Raw genomic sequence first — 23,662 nt, 5'->3', positions numbered from 1 at the left:
AGTGCCTAATGCCTATTGTTTGTGATTCGATTTCTAATTTTAGTTTAGTGAATGTAGTTTTTTTTATTACTATGGTAAACAAAATCAGACAAAGAAAAACAGAGTACAAGATATCAGCTCAGGGACAGTGTTTGGAGATCTTTAAAACCCATTCTTTATTTCGACAAAGCTTTTAAAAGCTTTATTGATCTCACACCTGATTGAGAAGGTGAGTATTGGTTTAAGAGAGGCAAGAGTAGGCCAAGTCCTTCTCTTCCTTCAGCTCCTCTGCAGTCAAATCCATCTTCTTCCTTGATACTTCATCGATCGGAAGCCCTGATCAAACCAAATTCAGATTAGTAGAAGAATTTGAGTATTTGAGTTTGTAAAAGCTAGTCTTATTACCTTGGACGATGTCCCACTCTCCATTGCGACAAGTGACAGGGAAGGAGTAGATAAGTCCTGATGGAACGTTGTAAGAGCCATCTGAGTATACTCCCATTGAAACAAATGTACCCTGAGGAATGGATCATGTTAGAACGGCTCCAAAAATTAATAAACGCACTCTGAATAATGGGAAAAGAGTTTTATTATGAACCTCTGGAGTTCCAAGGACCCAGTCACGGATGTGGTCACATGCAGAGCTAGCAGCAGATAGTGCACTTGACAACTTCCTCGCCTTGATGATTGCAGCTCCACGTTGTTGAACCGTAGTGATGAATTCTCCATTCAACCACTCATCGTTCTTGACGAGCTCGCGGACAGGCTTCTCTCCAAACGAAGTCTGCACCTTGGCGTGGTTGACATCTGGGTACTGCGTGGATGAGTGGTTTCCCCAGATGATCACGTTCTTAACATCAGAGACGGGCACGCTCAACCTCTCAGAGATCTGACCCAAGGCCCTGTTGTGGTCAAGCCTTGTCAAACAAGTGATGTTCTTCTCGGGGATGGATGGTGCAAATTCCTTCAGGATCAGTGCGTTGGTGTTTGCAGGGTTTGCAACAACAAGAACCTGAAAAAGTCAAAACGAGAGAAAATGTCTTGAGCAAGAGAGTCACAGACTGGAACAGAACTCAATTGAGACTACGAAGCATGTGTTACACTCCAATGAACAACAAAAACTAGATGAAGTGACATCAATCAAAGAAACTGATTTTTTTTTATAAAAAGGGGCAAATAGATCCCATCACCTTGCAGTTAGGAGCGGCGTGCTTCTCCAACGCGGCAGCCTGGGACTTGTAAATGGAGACATTCTTGGACATAACATCCTTCCTCTCCATTCCTTCTTTCCTCGGGAAACCACCAACCATAACAGCAACGTTGACTCCAGTACATCCCTCAACGGCATCAGTTGTAGCAACAACACCTGATAAAACACGCTCAAATGCTCGTTATCTCTCTCACTTTGCAAATATTCAAAAAAAAAAAAAAAGTGTTTAGGCAAACATGAACACAGGTTCGGATACTGAAGCTACCTTTGAGAAGAGGGAAAGCAGCATCGATCAACTCCATCTTGACACCGTTGAGAGCTTCAGCAGCAAAGGGAATATCCAACATGTGGAGGATCACGGGCTGGTCAGCACCTAGCATGATACCCCTTGCAATCATAGGGACAAGAGCGTATCCAATTTGTCCTGCAACCAAATTACAACAATACTTTCATTAATCAACCATAAACCATATCTCTAATTACAACCAAAACCGTTTTCAATTCATAAAAAAAAAAAAATTATCCCTCAAATTATTCAACATTGAACCAAACCAGCATGAACGCTATCAAATCAAAGCAATATAACAAGAAGACGATATTGGTTTATAGAAGCCGGTTTAGTGGTTTGGTTAGATTAGTTGGTTTATTCTCAATTGTATAGCTGACTATATATATACATGTAAATGTCCATTTTAATCAATAAGAGAACAAACTTCTTCTTCTCTCTCACGTAGCTTGTTCGTAATCCACAAAAAATCAAAATCACGGTTTATTCGAACCTAGCAAAGTAAGGATCCTCAATCCATTTCATACACTCAGATCTGATTCAATCACTACGTCTGTTTAATCAATCGATAAAGCATACGGACGATATAGCCAAGACTAAGCAGAGATCTGACTACGCTAAGCAATAGGTTTGCGATTCGCTAGACTAGCCTAAGAGAAAACGTGAAGTTACCTGCAGCACCGGTAACGAGAACGCGAACTGGTTCCTTCGCCATCGGATCGAGATCGTCGATTTATCGCCGGAGAAATGGATCGGTGTTTTGAGATTTTGGGAGAGGCTTTTGGTTGAATCTGTGTGAGAGCTCACTATGGCTTTTATTTATTGGTGGGAGATATCGAAGGTGTTGTGTCATGCCACGTCACCTAATTTAATCGTATTACTAGATTCTGACCCGCCTTCAAAGGACGGGTATATATATATATATTTTTTAAAAAATTTAATTTCATATTTATGTTTTTTAAATCATATTTTTGTTTTTCTTTATAATCATATTTGTGTATAAATCTTAATCAAAGACTATTTTATAAAATAATAGCAATTTAAAAAATTGACCCGACATATACTCGGTTCTTTGTAATCATATGCATGTATGTTCGTTTCTTTGTAATCATATGCTCGTATGCCCGTGCACTTTCAAAGGGCGGATTTATTTCCAAAACAAATCAAATTTATTTGATATAAATTTATATATTTATTATCATTTACATTTAAATGTTACAAAGAAAGTATTATAATTGTGCAGATTATAATATTTTTGACATTTTAACAGAAATAATTTTGATGACGAAATATGTAATTAGGTTTTAATAAAATCATGATATTTTGAAATTTTTAGCATTTTGAATTATTAATATAATATTAATATTCATACTCGGAAAACCAATGTTGAATTTACCTGTAAGTATGAGTCTTGAATCCGATTCAATCCGACCTATATACTCAAAAATATTAATTTATTGTATTTATCTAAATTTTGCTAAATTTTGCTAAATTTAATTTATAATATAATTTTAGATCTTTTCGCGATATTTTCATATTTGATCTGAATCGACGATAAAAATGGTAAATCGAGTATCTACATATAATCCAGCTCAGATTTTGGATTAAATTATAAAATTTCTATTTAAAACTACATAAAATCCGGTTAAAAGCCCAACCCGAAAAAAACGTAGATAAATCTAATGATCTTTTATTTTTTTAATTTAAACTTAATTTAATTTCATGATAATTATAATTTGTTTATTTAAAGGCGAAATCCTAATTTTATAGATAAATTAGTCAAATAATTTGCATTTCATGAAAATGAAATAAAATTCTAATTATATTTGGTAAATAAAAAATACTTTTTATATTAACTATTTCAATGGTAGATAATATTATACTAATATATTATCTATTTTATTAAAAGGGCAGATTTAGTAAATATAAAGCATAAACTTAGATTTAAAATATTAGTAGTCATAATAGTAAGAATAAAGGTAGATATTAATTCACTGGATAAACTAATGTATAATGTATAAGTAAAGTATTATTTGTGGTTATAACATATATTGTCTGTAACAAAATGTGTAGATGTTTTAAAAAAAGTGATGTAGTTATTATGCAGATTTGAATCAAACGTATATCAATTATTTATTGTACACTCTTGTAAACATGGTAGTTATGGATCCTAGAATATAGGAATAAAGGTAAGCAGTTATAAAATATATAGTTTAATTTTTATATATGCTGCATAGGAAAATAATAAATTGGACATAACCTTTTATCAATTGGTCATGTTGCTGTTTTAATAGTATTGATCACGAAGTAATAAATTATCTTAGATTTGCAGGATTTAAATTTGGAAAGAGGATATTCTATGGATAATATAATTCCAATGGGTTTCTTGAAGAGGAAGTCAGGCCCATATTTGAGCCCATATTAAGTGACCTTACGAGCATGTCCTTATTTTCTAATGTTATTGGGTTATAATCTTTGTTACAGGCCCAAAAGAAAGATATTTTTCCCTGGATTCATGGAACGTTGGCTAGGTTTGTTCTTGAATCTTGATCCATCCATGCTTAAAAAAAACATCGTTAGAGCTAGCTCTCGGTTATGTACGTGACCTGCCTTTTTGTGACGAGCATGATCATAGCACGGAAGAGCCGTTCTCCGAAGTTTTTTTCTCTTTATGAGTTTTTGTGCTACCACACGTGAATGTCTTTTCCCTCTCCATGATGTAATAGGAGTACTATTTATTTTTTTATGGACTAAAAGGTTGGATCTGGATCTCGTCAGCTCAAAGCCAGATCTGTATATCAAGCTTAAGATTTCCCAATGGTAACTAACCATGATAATTTATTGATTAAAAAGCTGATCAAATAATCACCGATCATGAGTCAGTAACCAGTAATCACCCACCGACACAATGAATGTATAAACGCGTTTCGAGGATGGTAAAATGGACATGCCCAATAGTCAACTGGTTTTCTTTTCTTATTCATCTAGTTATTTTCTCAAAAGCTGCAAGAATTAATTCGATCTAAAAATAAATTAAAACCACGATTATGGGTAGTTGTTAACTTATTAATGATGAAATTAAAAAACCGCATTATGTCGAATCTACTTGCAGAGATCTCAATTGATTGATTAAGTAACATTTAAGTTGTCAAAATAAATACTATTATTAATACCGAAAAATAAATAAATGAGAGATTTAACAGCAAGTCGACAGTGTGGACAGAGATAGCGACCTTTAAAGCTGTACAAGGGAAGCCGCACTGTACTTTATCTCACCAAAAATAGGAAAAAAAAAACATATAGCCAGTGAAAAAGGCTAATATCGCCTGTGAGATCTGAATCTATAAAGTTATTCGTCACTTCACTCACTCCCATTCTCGGATCTCTCGTTTACCACTCGACTCTTCTTGTTCTTCTGTGAGTTTTCGATTTTTTTCCTTCTTTGTTTATACAATCAATGAATGTTTCAGTTTACCCGGAAATCGATGCTTTCATTACCGAGAAAATGGAAACACTAATTACTACTCTGTACTCCCAGATCTACTAGTTCAGTTTAGTTCTAAAAGATTTAATCCTTTTTGTTTTGTCTGAGGAAGAACAAAACTTGTCGGTGGTTCCTCCAAAACTAAAGATTTATAAATACTACTACAGTTACTTGGTTTCCACTTAACTTTAGGTTCTGTTTCAAGATGCTTAGGTTTTGTTTCTGACCAAACAAACACGGATCTGAATCTTCTTCCAGTCCAAGTCTGTGTTTTTTTTGTTCCATTTTATTTATTGATCACTTTGAAAATTTGTTGCCACTGACTATCTATATTACACTATCTCACACTTTTGACTGTTTTTAATTCTTCTCTTTCTTTATTTATGCAGAGAAACTCACATAGTTAGCTAGAGGAAAGTTTTTGTTTAGGAAGCTCTTTTGCTTCTTTGGGTTTCGATGATGAGAGGGAGATCTGATGGAGGCCAAAAGAAGCGCCTCATTGCTTCCGTCTGCGTAGTGGCTCTATTCCTCTGTTTCTTGTATATGTACTATGATTCCTCTAGCCAAGGTGCATCAGCATTGGAGTATGGAAGATCATTGAGAAAACTCGGATCTTCTTATTTGGGTGGTGATGATGAAGATACCAAACAAGATGGATCTGTGAGCAATGAAGAAGACAGTCTTGTTGTGGCAAAGAGCTTCCCTGTAAGTGGCTTTATCCAAATCTCAAAGGAAAAAATTATGCTTCATTCAAAGCTAACTTTTGGTATATATGTTAAGGTTTGTGATGACCGGCACTCAGAGATCATCCCTTGCTTAGATAGAAACTTCATCTACCAAATGAGGTTGAAGCTTGATCTATCTCTTATGGAACATTATGAACGCCATTGTCCTCCTCCTGAAAGAAAGTTTAATTGTTTGATTCCTCCTCCATCTGGCTACAAGGTTGCTACACTTTTTGCTTTTGATTTCATCAGTTTCAGCTGCCTTTTGTCCTGATTTTTTGTTGTTGTTAGGTTCCTATTAAGTGGCCTAAAAGCAGAGATGAAGTGTGGCAAGCTAACATACCTCACACTCACCTTGCTAAAGAGAAGTCTGATCAGAACTGGATGGTTGTGAAAGGCGATAAGATCAATTTCCCAGGTGGTGGCACTCACTTCCATTATGGAGCCGATAAATACATTGCATCCATCGCAAATGTAAGCCTCTTACTTAAACTTTTCATTAATGATAATATGCAATATTCTAGCCAAAACGATTTTCTTAAAATCCGATATAGTGATTCAAGTTGGTTTAAGCCGTTCGGTTGGAATTAGTCTAAATCAATCTAAATCTGTTTAATATAACAATAATGTTAGTGCAAATCCCTAAATTTGTTTAAATTCTTTTTTTTATCTAATTTTAAAAATTCATCAAAATAATTTTATAATTAAACATTTAAAAAACTAAACTATCTAATATAAATATGAGTTACTGTTGGTTTCGTGACTTGCAGATGCTTAACTTCTCTAACGATGTATTAAACGACGAAGGAAGATTAAGAACGGTTCTTGATGTTGGTTGTGGAGTAGCGAGTTTCGGAGCTTACCTTCTCTCATCTGATATTATCGCAATGTCATTAGCTCCTAACGACGTTCACCAGAACCAAATCCAGTTTGCACTAGAGAGAGGCATCCCTGCTTACCTCGGCGTTTTAGGTACCAAGAGACTTCCTTATCCGAGCAGATCATTCGAGCTAGCTCACTGCTCTCGGTGTAGGATCGACTGGCTTCAAAGAGACGGCATCCTTCTACTCGAGCTGGACCGAGTGCTAAGACCTGGAGGCTATTTCGCTTATTCGTCCCCTGAAGCTTACGCGCAAGACGAAGATAGTTTGAGGATATGGAAGGAGATGAGTACCCTTGTTGAAAGAATGTGTTGGAGAATCGCTGCTAAAAGAAACCAAACTGTTGTTTGGCAGAAACCGTTGAGTAATGACTGTTACTTGGAGAGAGAGGCTGGGACACAGCCTCCTCTTTGTCGCTCAGATGCTGATCCTGATGCTGTTTATGGTGTGTCAATGGAAGCTTGCATCACTCCCTACTCCAAGCGTAAGTACTTTCTTTTTTGAGACATACTTAGTTCATTTTTGTAATATGTTTCTTTGTTAGTACAGATGACCAGTGTTTTAAATGTCGGTCTAGGCGGCAAGTCAGACCTCAACAAAACAATTTTTCTAGTCCGATTTTTTTTTCAAAAATGGGTTTTCACACTAAAAAAATTGGTCTAAGCATCCGCATAATCAATAATTTCATATGTAGCGCCTAACGACTGCATAGCGATTTCTTAAACATTGCAGATGACCATAAAACCAAGGGAAGTGGGTTAGCTCCTTGGCCAGCTAGGATGACTTCTCCTCCTCCTCGTCTTGCAGATTTTGGTTACGCAACACATATGTTTGAGAAAGACACGGTACTAAGACATGCGATGATCTTTTTTCACTCTTGATAGATTTATAGAACACACAAAGAAAGAGTTTAAGCATGTTGTTTTGTTTATTTTCTTTTTGTTTGTTTGCAGGAGCTTTGGAAACAGCAAGTGGACAGTTACTGGAACCTAATGTCTTCAAAAATCAAAGCAAACACCGTGAGGAACATAATGGACATGAAAGCTCACATGGGTTCTTTCGCAGCTGCTCTTAAAGACAAAGATGTATGGGTTATGAACGTTGTCTCTCCCTACGGTCCCAACACTCTTAAACTGATCTACGACCGTGGTTTAATCGGGACAAATCATAACTGGTACAAACCTCATAATCGTTAACTTTTTAACAATAATAGTTCACATTATCACCATTCATCTTTATTGTTAGGTGTGAGGCTTTCTCTACATACCCGCGAACATACGATCTATTGCACGCATGGACTGTCTTTTCAGACATCAAAAGCAAAGGATGCAGTGTGGAGGATCTATTACTTGAGATGGATAGGATTCTTAGACCTACAGGATTCATCATCATCAGAGATAAGGAGAGCATTGTTGAATCAATCAAGAAGTATATGAAGGCTCTGCATTGGGAGGTTGTGGCATCGGAGAAGGTAACTACAGGTTCAGAGCTTGACCAAGACAATGAAGATGGTGAGAACAATGTGGTTTTTATTGTCCGGAAGAAACTTTGGCTCACCAGTGAAAGCCTTAGGGACAATGAGTGATCAAATGAAAAGCAGAAGAAGAAAAAGAAAAGAAATTGTTTTATTCCCACAAGTTTTCATATAGTTTTATTTTGATTTTTGTAGTTGATTTGTACCTCATAAGCAATATTATATAAATACTAAAATTAATCATTGTTTTTATTAAAATAAAAAAAAAATCCTCTTTGGATGCTGCTTTTGATTTTATTTAAGTCTTTCAGAGTTTCAGTCTTTAGATTATGTTAAATAAAAACATAGTATTCCTCTTCATTCACTTGGTCACCAGTCATACTCTAGATGTATAAGTCGTTATACTTGGTCAATAATATATCCACATAGAAGACCAGGAACATATAATTCATTTTTGTTAATATTTTCCAAATGACTAATTGCAATTTTACTAAAAGAAATATTATACAGAGGAGCAATTAAGAAATGTATTTCTTGAAAATGTACAACAAAAATAAATCTAAAATTCCCAAAGGTGGTGGATTCATTGCCAACAAATAATTTACCTCCCATTAATATCCTTCCCAAAATGAAAACATTTACTACTCCAAAATTTTAACTAGCATTGAACACACCATACCTATCCAGTTTTACTTAAAATGGTGACTTCTTTATATGATTAGACACATCTATATATATATATACATATATTTTTTTCTTCTATAGAAAATATTTTTTTCTAAAAAATGTGAATAAAAGTCAATACATGCTGGCATGTAATTCAAATTCTTCATCATCATCAATATCATATCAAATTAAGACAATATTAACAAACATGTAAATATATTTTCCTCAAAATAGGGTTGGCATCATGCATGCATCTCCTCACTTTTACACATAAATTTGTATATAAATAGTTCAATAGATGTGTTTCAATCTCTTGCATCTTCATTTATAAATACATATAAAGATATATATACAGAAAATGATAGGTGGGTTTAGCATGAGAAAGGATTTCATGCATGTTTCAAAACCCCAAAAATGTTCCCTTTGTAACCGGATCTTCTTAACACCTCAGGATCTAATCTCACACTGCAACACTTTTCACTCCAATCATCATTTCCCCACCTTCTCTTCCTCTGCGGCCGCCGCACCCACCATCTTCCGCCACCACTACCCGAACCCTAATCATGCTATGTCGGGGAGGAATGGTTTCTACTTGAATTATTACCGTAGTGGTCATATAGATGAACAAGGGATGTTTCTTAAAGGATGTCCGGCTAACACTCCGGCCAACAATTCTAACTTTTTGTTTGGCCAGCAGGAGAAGCCGAAGCTGATTAATTTTTTTCCGGCGATGGCATCGGAAAGTTCTCGTACGCTTCCGCTTCTTTGCCAGCTGGAGCAACGGAGACCGTCGCAAGATACTGCAACCGAGAGTGGTTCCATCGACTTGACATTGAGGCTGTGACTCTTCGACATAAAACAAGCAAAGTATGATTCTCAGTGGAGAAGTTAGGGCTCTTGGAGAGCGCATTTTTATTTTGTTGTTTCTTTGTCTTATTTTGTTTTATTGTCGTTGTCGGAATGATAAGTATACTATATGTATTTCTTTGGAATAATAATAATAATAAGTTTTATTGTTGTTGTTGGAATGATTAATATACTATACATTGAAAAAGGTTTTATGAATAATAATGTGATCATGTATCAACATAACGTACCAATCACTCAGTCATCGACTTAATATCACAACTTTATTCTAGTCTCCATAGATTCAAGTATAACTATTTATCAAGTCTCCATATACATTCACAAGTCATTTCCTCGATTCACAACCTCCATATACATTCACAAATCGATATGGTATTGAACCATTTTTCCAATTTTTAAACCAAACATCAATAAAGTCATCAAATTCTTAATTGACCAAAACAAAATCCTAACTCTACGTTGCCTCCATTAAAATAGAAAGAAATCTATTTATAAATATATATATAAACATGCAGTAAAAATAAAATCCTTGAAAAAGATAAATTTGCATCTTTTGGGTAAATACAATCCAGTGCGCTCCCTCATCCTCTCAACCAAGAACTTGTCTGAAACCTAATTTCGAGTCTCTCTAGATCTCGCCCTCTTTCCCATTCCCTGTTAAGAGAAAAAAAATAAAACTCAATGCGATGAAGGTTTACATTCTCTGATCTCATCACATTCTTTGTTAAGTCCGAACGTTTTAAATGTTACTTTTGCAGTCTCTCTTAATCTCCTAAGACTCCTTGAATGACAGAACATTGATTTGTTATGTTTGTTTGCTCTGCACGTTAGGGCTTGGCGCATTCACAGAGTTGCAGCATCTGAATTTCTAACATAAAACCATCCCTCCCGAGATGAGCACGTCCGTGAAAGGCTTTCTTAAAGGCCTTCGCCACATTACTCAGATTTTCGGTGAGTCTCCTCATCTCATCAACTTACAGAAACATCTTGCGTTTCTTGTGACACAAGCCAGATCTTTGTATGATGAAAATATATAATTGCAGATGAAGGTAAAGACCATGATATCCAGATCGGGTTTCCCACCGATGTAAAGCATGTCGCCCACATAGGATCCGATGGTCCCGCATCAAATGCACCAAGCTGGGTACGGTTTCTACATTTCTACGTCATATATGTATAAGTTAACTCACTAATGTTTAAAAAAAATGGATAGACGGGCGCATAGACCGTCTAGACCAACATTTTAAAATAAATCGTCATAGAAAAATCGTTTTGTTTATAACCGATTTGTTGCTGATTTTTAGAACACTTTCTACGTATTTATCTCCACATACATATAAGTATACTAATCATAGGTTAAAAATGTAGATGAATGACTTCAACCCTCAAGGAAATGAGAATGGTCAAGTAGTTTCTCGAAGAGATGCCAACAACAATCCAGTAGGAGAAGGAGTTGGACTACAAGAGTTGTTGCCTCCACCTGATAAACCAAAGCACAAGAAGACAAGGCGTAAATCCGAGTCACAAAACGGTTCTCCTCCGAGGCGAAACAGCAACGTCTTACCATCGGAAATGGTACCAAGACCCTCGAGACGTCACCACAGGAGTAGGCACGCGTCGTTGGATTCATCGAATGATCCATCGCTCAGGAGGAGGCGTGTTGTTGTCTCGGTTAACGAGGACGAAGGTTCTAATCAACTTTCAGACAGTTCTTCTGCTTCTCATAGGAAGTCTTCGTCGCGTCATAGGAAGGTGAAAGGATCAGGAGGAGGAGAGGTGTCCATGAAGAAGACCAAAGCTAAACCGGAGAAATCAACTGTTCAATCAGACGGTACATGTAATGATAATAATACTGGCGACAAAGACTAAAACTGGTTTTGGTCGGTCACATGCGGCTGTAATTATTTTCGTATTTCTTGACTGTTCCTTAGAGAAAAACATAATGATTCTACTGAAGAAAGATCAAAGCTAGGAAAATAAACGCAGTTTTAATTTTTCTTAGTAGTTTGGCGCTGTTAGAGATACACTAATTAACATTATGGATACAATTGTAGCATATCCAACTATTGAGGAGGACATATTATGATAAGAAAATACATAAGAGACTAGTAGTGAATCGAGTAAGACAAAACAAAATGGTAATGTTCCAACAACCTCGCCTCTATTACACTCCTTCAAAAATTTAAATTACCGTTTCAGACACAACAGGAACTTTAAACAATCTTTGACTAAAAAGTTGTTGGGATCCACTATTAAGTGGAAAGCCTCCAAAAATAGGCGTATGCCACTTAAGCGTGGAGAGCACACGGTATTCTTTAGTAAAAGGCGAAAGAATAGTTCGCTTTGTGCTCACCACATGGCTGCGTGATTCGATAACTCCGAACGAGACCTTTACTTATCTACAACTATTGCTGCTTGTTACTTCCACCTGCTCGATGTGGGACGTATAAAGACATTCATTTCGCAAAGTAAATATTCCTGGGCTTAAATGGGCCTAGAAAATTTTAATAGTTGGGCTTTAAAACACAAGCTGTCATCTTCTTCCACTTAACCCGAGTGTGAGAAAAACCCTTCACACTAACGCTATATAGAGACACAAACCCTAATTTTCTTACACCAGGTGTCTGCTCAAGCCGTCAAAAAAATGTCGAAGCGAGGTTCGTTCTCTTTTTTTCTCCTCGTCGTTGATTTTTTTCAATTGCGCTTATACATTTCTTTAATGGTGTTTTTTGATCACCTGATTAGGACGTGGAGGTACGTCGGGTAACAAGTTCAGGATGTCGCTTGGTCTCCCCGTGGCGGCGACGGTGAACTGCGCTGACAACACGGGTGCTAAGAACCTTTACATCATTTCCGTGAAAGGGATCAAGGGTCGTCTCAACAGGTTGCCTTCAGCTTGCGTCGGGGACATGGTGATGGCTACAGTGAAGAAGGGTAAGCCTGATCTGAGGAAGAAGGTTATGCCAGCTGTCATCGTTAGGCAGAGGAAGCCTTGGCGCCGAAAGGATGGTGTCTTCATGTACTTCGAAGGTAAATTTTTTACTTTCTTTAAACGGTTAATTGAATGTTTGAATTTAGGTTTCGTGATGTGAGTTGTGTGTTCATCGTTACAGATAGTTTAATGCTTTAACGCCTTGTTCTGTCTTTTTTATCGATAGCTTGTTTGGTTTGAATATGAATAGTTAGTGTTAGTTTGGTTATGTCTGAATTTAATGGTTATTTAGATTTTTTTGATTGGTTATAAAGATTTATCCATTGTCCAGGCTTAAGTCAAGTATCCACCGACACGTTTTAGAGGGTGTTTGATACGGTTACAAGTCTGGTAAACTTAATTGTGTCCTTCGTTACAGATGCTTTATTTGCTTTAACGCTTGCTTCTGCTCCATATGGACTCTATATATCACTTTATCATTGTTTCTTCTCAATTGTTTGTTTAGTTATCCCATTGGTGATTGTATATGTTAAAAAAAATACTAATCTGGTGATCTTGTTTTTCTATTGCGCAGATAATGCTGGAGTCATCGTCAACCCCAAGGGAGAAATGAAAGGTTCTGCGATCACTGGTCCCATTGGTAAAGAGTGCGCTGATCTCTGGCCAAGGATTGCTAGTGCTGCCAATGCCATTGTCTAGGATCGATCAGTCACTAATTGGTCTTTTATGGCGTGCATTTGATTATCTTTCTGAATATTGTTGGGAGTTCTAAATATATCAAAAACAAATTTGAGGATTTTGGTAGTTGGTATTTTGATTTTCCGACATTATGTACGACATTCGTTTATTTTGGTTACTTGAGACATTTCTCTGAGTAACGAAGAAATGTCAATGCCGAAACTTGAATGTTATTACCTCTACGAATGGAAAAGAATTATGGAACAATCAAAGTCCTATCTTCCACAAGTCACAGTTTCCTTGAGATTTTTACATTTCAATCAAGTTCGAATGTCCATAGTTCAGGCCCTAAATAGTCCCGGGAGGAATCACAGCATCCATACCTGTTAAAGATCTTCAATAAGTTCAGTCCCCCACCTGCACTTTTGAAGAAACTCTTGTTGATAGCTAATGTGTTCAAGAATTGGTGGAAGGTTGCTTTCCACTAGAATTCACCTGTTCAGGATCAAAGTTTGGTTGTTGCAACTGCTCATCGCAAGAACATCTCAGTCTTGTAAGTTCTAGACTTGCAAGTGGTATTCAAATGACTAATATTATTATACAATAGACATTATAAATAATAGATAGGGTATCTACAAAACTTTGTAATGTTCTATGTAACATAATAACAAACCCTTTCTCTCTTCACTACAGTTTTATTCATCATGACCTGCCTAAACCCATTATTCATCTCTCTCTCTTCTTATGTTCTAAATATTTCCGAGAAAATATGAGTCATGGCTAAAAATTGCACTAGTAAATATACAAATAAACCTCTATAAAATACTATTTTGTGATTATATGACCATATAATCAAACTCAAATCCAAGACTGGATTGGATAATTGCACTTGAAAGAGTTGACACCACTTATGTGTGAAAATATGTCTGAAGAATCAACCAATTGTTCTTCCTCCTTGACCCCCACCTGCAAACCAAACCGGTTTAAAACGTTTATCATATCAAAAACGTAAAGTTCATACGGTTTTAACTGTTATAAAACCATATTAATCTTACATCATCATCGTCTTCTTCGTGATGGCTTGAAGAACCATGTCTATGTGGTTCACACAGTTCATCGTTCTTTGCAAATCTTCCTCTAACTCTTGGACGACTATCAGCCAAAGTCTTCCTACATGCATACTGTTTAAACAAAACTTTACTTTAACCAAACCGGTATATTGATAACAAATGGTTTAGTCTGGTGTCTGGTTATAATGGTTAAGCGAAGATACCTTAATTTTCTTGCTGAAGTTCCTCTCGTTTCTCTTCTTCATGTACCTATGAATCTTCTCTTTCCTCTGCTCGGCAGTGAGTTTAGCTACTTTGTTGACACTCCCATCGTCTAAACCGGTTATATCTGTTCCACACTGTGGAAGAACCGGTGTTGCCACAAGGTGGTTCTGGTTTTCTCCACCGTCAAGTGTCTATTTCAAACAAAATCCGGTAAATACCGGGTACATATATTTAACCGGATTATTATACCGGTTTCATTATATATTTATATTGGAATTTGTACCTGGAGATGGTGATTTTCTGGATTGAAGATGGGTTTAATCGAATCTGGGAAGAACATTCCACTAGTATCAGCCTGGATCTCCATCAATTGATCATGTGATGGTTTAAAATCTGAACCAAGATGGATACTCCCAGAGTAAAAACCGGATCTCTCCATGGCTAAACCGGTATTCATCATATTCCCGGTTACAGACATGTAAGTTGGTAAACCGGGATTACCCAAGAAAGAGCAAGAAGGGGAAGTAGGGTTTAGGGAGCCAATATTGTAACTTGGGACAGAAGAAAGACAATCATCTTCGAAAACCGATAAAGGCGGAGGCAGGGGATCACAAGATGAGGAAGAGTAGAGGACGTTGGAAGGCTGATGAAGCTGAACTCCGGTGAAATCAAACTGGTCTTGGAGTTGATCAGACGCTGGAAACTGAATAGAGGAAGAGAAATCGATGGAAGCTGTGATATCGTTATCGAAATCGTCTTGTGAATCAAATATGATGGATAAGTCCCCGTTCTCGTTATTGTTGTTGTTGTCTTCATGGTCTTGCTTCGAACCGTTGTTGTTGTTGTTTTCAACATAGCCACAACAATTTGAAGCAGAGGTCACTTCAGAAGTTTGATTAAAGGTCTCTTGAAAGAACTGTGGATCACAGAAATCGACGATTTGTGCGGTGAGAGGGCTTGTGATCTCATCCTGCAAGATAAAACAACAAGGTGAGATGGTAATTAGCTGAAAAACATAGTAAACCTATTTATTTTTGTGACATACTTTGAAGACTTGCATAAAAAGCTACTTGGACGGATTACTTGCAAAGCAAGAAACAATAATTAAGATACCCTATTAGCTTAAAACAGTTGTTTAGAGAGAACATGTTATTTATATGATCAGATTATTCGTGTGTTTTATCAAGAGGGAATCTAGATAAATAAAAATTAACGATACCAGAGGGAGAGTTTCCATAAAAGGAAAGTTTTTGGATTCTGTGTTTCTTTTGCGTCGAGAAATAAAGAACATTGCCTAGTAAGAACCAACATCTAAAACGTTTCACACTTAAAAAATAAAGGCTTCATTAAGAACAAGAATCTTTTTTGTATATCAATTAGACATTTTAATGAAAATTCATGTGATCAGTTTTCCATTCAAGTTGATATATTTATCATGTCTATATCAGGATTAAAAAAAACTAAGGGCGTGGGTCGTGAGTAAATATTTTGTTACGTTAAGTTAAATTATATATGTTCAGTAGGGAAAATAACCAATGTTGTATTCCTGACAAGCATTAATCTAAATAACCTAATACTACAACGTAATATCAAAAACATAATAACCAATTAATGTTATATATGCTATATAGTCTTGTGGCGATCTGTGGTTGGCTAACAAGAGTTAGCCATGTAAACTATATCATCATAATTGTCGTTTCAATGTTTTGGGAGATGAACTAAATTGTAGGGAATAATCACAAAAAAAAAAAAGAGAGAGAGAGAGACAGAGAGAGAGTAAAAGCAATGAAGCAAATTGAAAAAGAAGATAAAATGGAATAACTGGAAAACGACGTTACCTAAAAGAAACTTAGATTTCAGAATAGAATAACTATTCCATTCAAATATACAGCCTTACTGCCTAACTATTAACTGTCTCTAGATGATAGATATTTTTTTCGGAGCGGTTTGATACATGCATGCATGCCTAATCAACACACTAAAACATTTTGTATATTATGTTTCCGATACAATCAAGAAGATAAACCATGCATTCAAGGGATCAAAGCAGATTCAAATACACACAATTAATTAGCATTGCACGAAATTTGGTTTGCATATATAGCGAAAGTAATCACTGACGAATGATATAAATTAAGAAGAAAAACTAAGAAGTATACCATTGAGAGCTGTTCATGCGACGAAATTACGTCCTGCGACATGTTTATATATGTGTTTCTGTATGGACTCCAACGTGATGCCAAGATTTTCTGGGAAAGATCAAGAGAGAAAATTTCCCAAGAAAGGCTTCTTGAATGCTTTATAGAATGTGTGGGAGGAGTGATGTATCTGAACAAGAAGATCCATAGAATTAATACTGGAGAAAGGGTAGTAATTAATCAAACAGAACAAAAAAACAATTCTGTTTAAGACAGAGAAGAAAAGAAAATGTTCTTACCGCTTTCTGGAGAAACTAATTGGAGGTTATGCAAGTTAACGCAACAAAGTTATATATAGTTTCCGTTAAATGTGTATGTATATGTGTATGTATCTGCATATAGGAAAGTACTAGTGTGTGTTAATGTAATAAGTCCTTGAGAAATGCCACGTGGACTTTCACGGTAAACACGCTGGTCCTAGAGTTTCTCATTAGCGTGACATGTCGCGTTATGATTGGGTGGAATTTATGTATTTTAGTTGACGTGGAGAATTTGGTCCCACCTAAGTGGTGACTTGGTTGACCTGTAATGGAGTTTGACCCAATTCTTTTGTTTCCGATTATTTTGACCTATTGACTGAAACTTGCACTAAATTAAGCTTTTTATTTATAGAATTAGCTTTCTATTTTATTTTTAGTAATATTTGTTTTCTATCTTTTATTTTTCGTTTTCTAATTTATTTACTTGCTATTTTTTTCATATTGATAAGACGTGGAAAAGAGGACCAAGTCAGTGAAGCTAAATATATTGACAAATTTACATAAATCAGAACGTCTAGAGTCAAATATTTTATATATCATGAAAAACAGTTACGTGATGCTTAGTTAAATTCGAAAACTAAAAATTTCATATGAAAATGGTTTCCTCTGGATAAAAGTTCTGTGATAGTGATATTTTTAGCATATCATGCTTCGAGTTGTCGTTTTCTATGCTGCTGTTAATTTATCTCACAGCCATAACCAAATATTGAAATGGTCATAGATAACAGATGAAAAGATAAGTTTATAAATCAGAATATTGATCGAGGTAACGTAAGGAACGTGCATGCCAATTTTTTGGGTGCCAATGTTAAGAACAACAACATTAAGATATATATTTATACAAAATACAAACAGCTAAACTATTTCAGCAAAAAAAAAAACTGAACTATTATATCTTTTGTTTATTTTATTTATAAACGTTGAACAATGAATCAAAGTATTTTTGGGTATTGTGAATATCTTAAGGTCTCCGGTTCTGTGAAGTTGTCAAGCATTGAAAATCATTGGCATGAGTATCTAATTATCCCCCCGTCCCAAGGTGTACCTGAGATTCGTTTCCAGAATAGTTGTTTTAATACAATGCATATCACCGCTCTTATTTTTTATTTTTTATTTACGAGTTTCAGAGAAATCTGGGGAAATGGAGTGGCAATAAACTATTTAAGAAGGGAAATGTAAACAGCTATATACTTTTGTTGGCAGAAAGAAAAAGAAACAGCTTGAGATCAAAGCTGATTCCATGAATCAATACTTTGGAGATATGTATGAGCATCTACTACAAAAGGTTTGAGTGCAATACTGCACACGCAAATATATTATCAACAACCACTTTCAGACAAGAATGCAGATTCAAAAAGGAAAAACTATAAAAACAAAAATGAATTTTAAAGATCAACATGTTATGTATATATTTTTGGAAAAATGTTACATGATCATAGAAGGAAGATGTTGTACAATATAGGACACAATAATTGATTTAATATTTGGTAAAGTATAACAAATTAATGTTCTTAAAGCCTGTTTCAAAAAAAAAAAAAAAACAAATTAATGTTCCTAATAACTACCATACTGTATAATACGGGACTAATCATGATAAGACTCTGTAAGTTTCGTAATTAGAATCTAAAACCTATATCTAGGAAGACAATAAGCATCGCATCCCGTTTGTTCTTCTCTGAAAGCTTCATTTTGTAGTATTAAAAAAAATCCGTATTAATTCGTGTTTATTTGTTTTATTATGACAGAAAATTCAGGATTACTTGTTTAACAAAAATCAGATACTCTATGTGAATGGGAATCCTTATATACTTTTTCCAGTATTATTGAAGAGGGAATGCTTTTCATTATGATTAATATCATTTTTGGCATATTATTATCAAAAAAAATTTCAAACAGAATGGAAAACGCGCGTTTACTAATGGGCTTAATAAAAAGCCCAAAATCTCCGAAATCTTGGGATCATAAAAGGCCCAACTTTTATTACAAAAGATCTGGAACTTGCACTGTAAGTCTGTAATCTCTCTTAAATCTCTCCGTCTTGCTTCCTCCTCCGGGCCTCCGCGATTTCGTTTAGCTAGCTCCGGACCGGAGTAGATAGATAAACCCTTAGCTCAGCCACTAAGGAGCTGAGTCATTCTACTGTCTTCTCCTTATCCATCGTCTTCGTTCATACTAAGATGAACTGTGCTAGTAAGACTCTTTTCTCTTCCTCCTATATTTGCCAATTTACGGTTTCAATTCGTTTGGTGACACTCTGGTTTGCTTCTCGTGCAGTTTCCGGCGAAGTTCCGGTGGAGCCTATGGTTTCGAAGAAGACGGGTTTGCTCTACGAGAAGCGGCTTATCGAGAGGCATATATCAGTAAGCTCTTCGCTTTTCTCCTATCTAGTAAGATCCTTATCAGCTTGATATAATGCATTATAGTCAAACACTGAAAGTTTGAAACTTTACATCCGGTTTCCAAATTGTGTATGTTCAAGGGACTTGTCTGGTAATGATTTTGTTAAGTGCTTTCGGTGCCTTGTAGGATTATGGGAAATGTCCAGTTACTGGTGAACCACACACCATTGATGACATTGTTGCCATCAAAACTGGAAAGGTAATGCAATTACTGGGTCTAATTGTCATAGAGCAGTGTTTGGAGAAACTTATCACAGCCTGATTCGCTCTTGGGGACTGTTTTGCAGATTGTAAAACCGAAACCATTACACACAGCTAGTATTCCTGGATTACTCGGAGCGTTCCAAACTGTAAGCTTTTATATTGTTTGCTATTTTTTTTCATGCTTTCTTTCCGAGGCTTTGTATTTGCTGAATCTGGAAAAAACTCCTTTCTTCCCACTAAGGATTATGTAGAGTAGAGCTGTGTGGATCTAAGAACTTGATAGATTATACATGGCTAGGTCCATGTCTCTGTTTAAGCTATTTAGCATAGCATATTTGCACTCTACTCTTTAGTAAAGCTTGTGCTTGATTCATCCGTTCATTTGTTACTGCTATTAAGACAGGATTGTTCACTATTATGTTGAGTTCTGTAAAATAAATGTATAACTTCATTGATATTTCAGGAATGGGATAGTTTGATGCTAACAAATTTTTCACTTGAACAACAACTGCATACTGCGAGGCAAGAGCTAAGTCATGCTTTGTATCAGGTATTTTTTATCAACTGCCTGTGCCACCACCTGATATATGCTTTGCTTATGTATTACAGTTTTATTTTCTGGACGTTTCCATTAAGTATTAGTAATAAAGGTGATTGATGGAGTTTTTGGGATACGCTTTTCCTTCTCTTTGCAGCATGATGCTGCTTGTCGTGTGATTGCTAGGCTTAAAAAAGAAAGAGACGAGGCACGACAATTGCTTTCAGAGGCTGAAAGGCAGTTACCTGCAGCCCCCGAAGCTGCCACTGCGAATGCTACTCTTAGTAATGGTAAACGAGGTATGCATGTACATTCTCTTACCAAAATGAGTTGGATATGTAGTCAATTATCTTGTAACAAATTGCTATGTTTTACTGTTGCAAAAAGCTGCCGATGGTGGTGAACAAGGTCCCGATGCAAAGAAAATGCGTCTTGGAATTTCGACTGAAGTTATTACAGAACTAACAGATTGTAATGCTGCTCTTTCCCAGCAACGTAAAAAGAGACAGGTAATACATCTAGCTTCAGATATCTTGGTATCTTGGTTGGAAAGTAGAATTCATTAGAGAATTACATGCTAACTCTGTATTTTATTGTTCATACCATACGTTCAACAAATTTGTAGTTTGTATTTTGTTAGATCTTGCACGTGGCCCTTTTGTCTTGATAATTTTTTCCTCATTGGTTTGCTAGATCCCTCCAACATTGGCTTCAATTGATGCTCTGGAGAAGTTCACCCAACTCTCAAGCCATCCACTTCACAAGACCAACAAACCTGGTATTTTTTCAATGGACATCCTACATTCTAAGGTTTGACACCTAGAACCTCTTCAGTTTCTACTCATCACTTGATGTTGTTTTCTGTTCTGGGAAGTCATTGCATTGAGTTGATATTGATAATCAGGATGTCATTGCCACCGGAGGAATCGATACAACTGCCGTTCTCTTTGATCGTGCATCTGGACAAATCTTGTCAACTTTGACTGGTCATTCAAAGAAGGTATGTATTTTCCGTAGTTTTCTATGTTTTTCATCTAGTCTTTTCTCTTTTGTTTTGTGTTTGACATGTTCCTTTTGCAGGTTACGAGTATTAAGTTTGTAGGTGACACCGATCTTGTTTTGACTGCTTCATCAGACAAGGTAAGCCAAAATTATTATATACAAACCTGAGATCCGATGATTTTTTTGTGTAGTGCTTGTACAACATCCGTATAGGAATTTATAGTCCTTCTTTGAGTATTGCATGATCTTAACAAGTAGTATAGAGAACTTGCTCATTTAGATTGTAGAAATGTTTTAGTTAATGCTCACATATCTAGTTCTTGTAAAAGTCATCATGCATCTTTGAATAACTTATGAGACTATCTAAAGAGATCCTAGTGTTACACGTCCCCATTAAAAGTTTACTTCACCTTATAACTCGTGATGCTATCTTTGTTTAAATATTTACCTTGATGCATTTCATTCGTAACTTTTGTTTATCACACCATTTATCATTTGCGGTCTCTCTGCTATGTTTGATCATGATAATATGCATCACTGTTCGTCTGATTTTGGTGTTTTGACACTCTGCAGACAGTCCGTATCTGGGGGAGTTCCGAGGATGGGAACTATGCCTGTAGACATACATTGAAAGATCACTCTGCAGAGGTAAGGATAAAACTGAAAAGCTTAGGCTATACTCGCATACAATATCTATCACCTGTAGTACTGTACTTGTTCTGTTATAACGTGTGATGTCTTTTCAGGTGCGAGCTGTCACTGTCCATGCAACGAATAAATACTTTGTGTCGGCATCGCTTGACAGTACGTGGTGCTTTTATGATATGTCGTCCGGTTTATGCCTTGCACAGGTTCGCAAACTTCTTATCCACAAGCAACTGATACCTGTTTTTTCAAGTTTCAGCTTTTCTCCTCGTACAATGATTATAGAAAGCATGAGAAACATTAGTTTTACTCTCCGAAGTGTCTTTCTCATGCTTGTTGCTATTATTCAGGTAACAGATGATTCCGAAAAGGTGGATTACACGGCTGCTGCTTTCCATCCTGATGGTCTCATTCTTGGAACTGGTACTGCTCAATCTATTGTCAAAATTTGGGATGTAAAGAGTCAGGTAAAATCCCCTTGAGATCATCAAGCTTTTTTTAGTATACTCCATCTGTTCCCACGTTAATTTCATCTTTCTCGATGGGCTAATAGGCAAACGTGGCTAAGTTCGGTGGACACACTGGAGAAATCACATCTGTATCATTCTCTGAAAATGGTTATTTCCTCGCGGTGGGTACTTTGACCCCAACTAAACAGAAAGACCAATATCACCGGCTTCAACTTTTACTGATCTATATTTTCTTTTGTCTTGAAATTGTTTAGACTGCTGCGCTGGATGGTGTTAGATTGTGGGACCTGCGCAAGCTAAAGAACTTCCGAACATTTGAATTTCCAGATGCAAACTCAGGTATTCAACCATCTGAGCACTTCTCACTAGTCCATTTTGTTGATTGTGGTATTCATAATTCTAAGACATGGATGGAACTTATTGTGCAGTGGAGTTTGACCATAGCGGATCTTATCTTGGCATTGCTGCTTCAGATATAAGGTGAGGTTTACATTGATACACACAATGCATTCGATAACTAAGTATTCAAAAGAGAGTTGTGCAAGTTCAAGAACCTGTGATAAATGGAAATGCCGTGTATGTTGCATTAGTGGATCGGACTAATGATAACACTTACGCGTTTCAACGTTTCAGAGTATTCCAAACGGCGAGTGTAAAAGCAGAGTGGAACCCAGTCAAGACACTTCCTGATCTATCCGGTACAGGTATGTCATATTAAGCTTTTGAACTCACTGTTCTTCTCTTCCTTTTTTAAGTCTATTATGCAGACATTGTAAATCCATTAAACTTGCAGGTAAAGCAACATGTGTTAAGTTTGGTCCAGACGCCAAATACGTAGCAGTCGGTTCAATGGACCGTAACCTCAGGATATTCGGTTTAGCTAGCGATGGCAGCACTGAAGATTCTGCACAAGATTCATGAATAGAAGATGCCTCTGAAGTCTCACCGCCAAGAGTAGCTCGTGCCTTACCTTATTTATTTATATTTTGTCTGAAGGATACTTGTATTGATTTCAATTGAGATACAACATAGAAGAAACTGACAATTACAAACTCGGAGAAACGAAAGGTGAAAACGGGATTTGGTGGAACACATTAGTGACCATAGCAGGCCTTGAGTCGATCTTAAGCAGCATCCAAAAGGCATTCCCGCACCCACTGAAGACCCGCTTGCTCTCATGATCCATAGAACTAGAGCATGAGATTAATGTACTGTTTGATAATGATATTGATCGAAATGTGTAATTTTCACTAACCAATTGCGCCTGCCAAAGTTTTACAAAGGATCGTCAAACATATATTCATTCTTAACATTCTTATCAAAGATCATGATGAATATCTCATCACCACTGTAGCTGTTTTTACACTACGGTATATGTTTTAAATAGTTTAATTTGTTAGCATTTTCGTTAACTGTGTTCATTGTAATTAAAACATAACAAATGGACTGTAAAAAAATGTTTAATATTAATTATGAACCTGGTAGATTTT

General features: G+C 36.2%; 6 protein-coding genes and 1 non-coding gene across 8 annotated transcripts; 4 read left to right on the top strand and 3 right to left on the bottom strand.

Moving 5' to 3' along the window:
* Positions 1-43: 43 nt before the first annotated feature.
* On the bottom strand, positions 44-2,374 carry LOC111200414 (malate dehydrogenase 2, cytoplasmic). The gene is made up of 6 exons (XM_022691525.2): positions 2,148-2,374; positions 1,455-1,613; positions 1,170-1,345; positions 578-991; positions 385-496; positions 44-315 (listed from the first exon to the last, which is right to left on the bottom strand). Exons 1-6 carry the CDS (start codon positions 2,188-2,190, stop codon positions 221-223), a joined length of 999 nt encoding a protein of 332 aa, XP_022547246.2. The 5' UTR covers positions 2,191-2,374; the 3' UTR covers positions 44-220.
* Positions 2,375-4,689: 2,315 nt separating this feature from the next.
* On the top strand, positions 4,690-8,324 carry LOC111200415 (probable methyltransferase PMT8). The gene is made up of 8 exons (XM_022691526.2): positions 4,690-4,892; positions 5,349-5,664; positions 5,740-5,904; positions 5,976-6,158; positions 6,455-7,049; positions 7,298-7,410; positions 7,519-7,739; positions 7,811-8,324. The coding sequence occupies exons 2-8, from the start codon at positions 5,416-5,418 to the stop codon at positions 8,148-8,150; spliced, it is 1,866 nt and encodes a 621-aa protein (XP_022547247.2). The 5' UTR covers positions 4,690-4,892; positions 5,349-5,415; the 3' UTR covers positions 8,151-8,324.
* A 185-nt stretch (positions 8,325-8,509) lies between these two features.
* Positions 8,510-11,922, top strand: LOC111200650 (CRIB domain-containing protein RIC3-like). Its single transcript, XM_022691882.2, has 4 exons — positions 8,510-10,264; positions 10,404-10,523; positions 10,616-10,716; positions 10,941-11,922. The coding sequence occupies exons 2-4, from the start codon at positions 10,466-10,468 to the stop codon at positions 11,439-11,441; spliced, it is 660 nt and encodes a 219-aa protein (XP_022547603.2). The 5' UTR covers positions 8,510-10,264; positions 10,404-10,465; the 3' UTR covers positions 11,442-11,922.
* On the bottom strand, positions 11,817-11,934 carry LOC125577515. Its single transcript, XR_007315924.1, has one exon. It is a non-coding gene; the product is annotated as a U5 spliceosomal RNA (small nuclear RNA).
* A 173-nt stretch (positions 11,935-12,107) lies between these two features.
* Positions 12,108-13,415, top strand: LOC111200416 (60S ribosomal protein L23). Its single transcript, XM_022691528.2, has 3 exons — positions 12,108-12,229; positions 12,318-12,602; positions 13,079-13,415. Exons 1-3 carry the CDS (start codon positions 12,217-12,219, stop codon positions 13,201-13,203), a joined length of 423 nt encoding a protein of 140 aa, XP_022547249.1. The 5' UTR covers positions 12,108-12,216; the 3' UTR covers positions 13,204-13,415.
* A 340-nt stretch (positions 13,416-13,755) lies between these two features.
* Positions 13,756-16,978, bottom strand: LOC106424288 (two-component response regulator-like APRR5). Of its 2 annotated transcripts, XM_013865036.3 has the most exons (6): positions 16,894-16,978; positions 16,616-16,784; positions 14,740-15,426; positions 14,456-14,647; positions 14,238-14,363; positions 13,756-14,148 (listed from the first exon to the last, which is right to left on the bottom strand). In XM_013865036.3, exons 2-6 carry the CDS (start codon positions 16,655-16,657, stop codon positions 14,041-14,043), a joined length of 1,155 nt encoding a protein of 384 aa, XP_013720490.2. In that variant the 5' UTR covers positions 16,658-16,784; positions 16,894-16,978; the 3' UTR covers positions 13,756-14,040. The 2 variants fall into 2 exon arrangements, with proteins under 2 accessions (XP_013720490.2, XP_022547248.1); XM_022691527.2 differs by lacking the exons at positions 16,616-16,784; positions 16,894-16,978 and adding an exon at positions 15,502-15,593.
* Positions 16,979-18,912: 1,934 nt separating this feature from the next.
* LOC111200417 (pre-mRNA-processing factor 19 homolog 1) lies at positions 18,913-23,482 on the top strand. The gene is made up of 18 exons (XM_022691529.2): positions 18,913-19,104; positions 19,189-19,274; positions 19,441-19,512; positions 19,601-19,663; positions 19,981-20,067; positions 20,213-20,354; positions 20,443-20,564; positions 20,749-20,865; positions 20,960-21,055; positions 21,136-21,195; positions 21,631-21,705; positions 21,804-21,908; positions 22,053-22,169; positions 22,256-22,333; positions 22,427-22,511; positions 22,601-22,652; positions 22,806-22,876; positions 22,966-23,482. Exons 1-18 carry the CDS (start codon positions 19,092-19,094, stop codon positions 23,091-23,093), a joined length of 1,569 nt encoding a protein of 522 aa, XP_022547250.2. The 5' UTR covers positions 18,913-19,091; the 3' UTR covers positions 23,094-23,482.
* Positions 23,483-23,662: the final 180 nt, after the last annotated feature.

The sequence above is a fragment of the Brassica napus genome, chromosome A8 (assembly GCF_020379485.1).
Source record: "Brassica napus cultivar Da-Ae chromosome A8, Da-Ae, whole genome shotgun sequence".
Classification (NCBI taxonomy): Eukaryota; Viridiplantae; Streptophyta; class Magnoliopsida; order Brassicales; family Brassicaceae; genus Brassica; species Brassica napus.
Note: the sequence above shows the minus strand (reverse complement) of the source record. Positions and strands in the feature narration are given on the sequence as shown.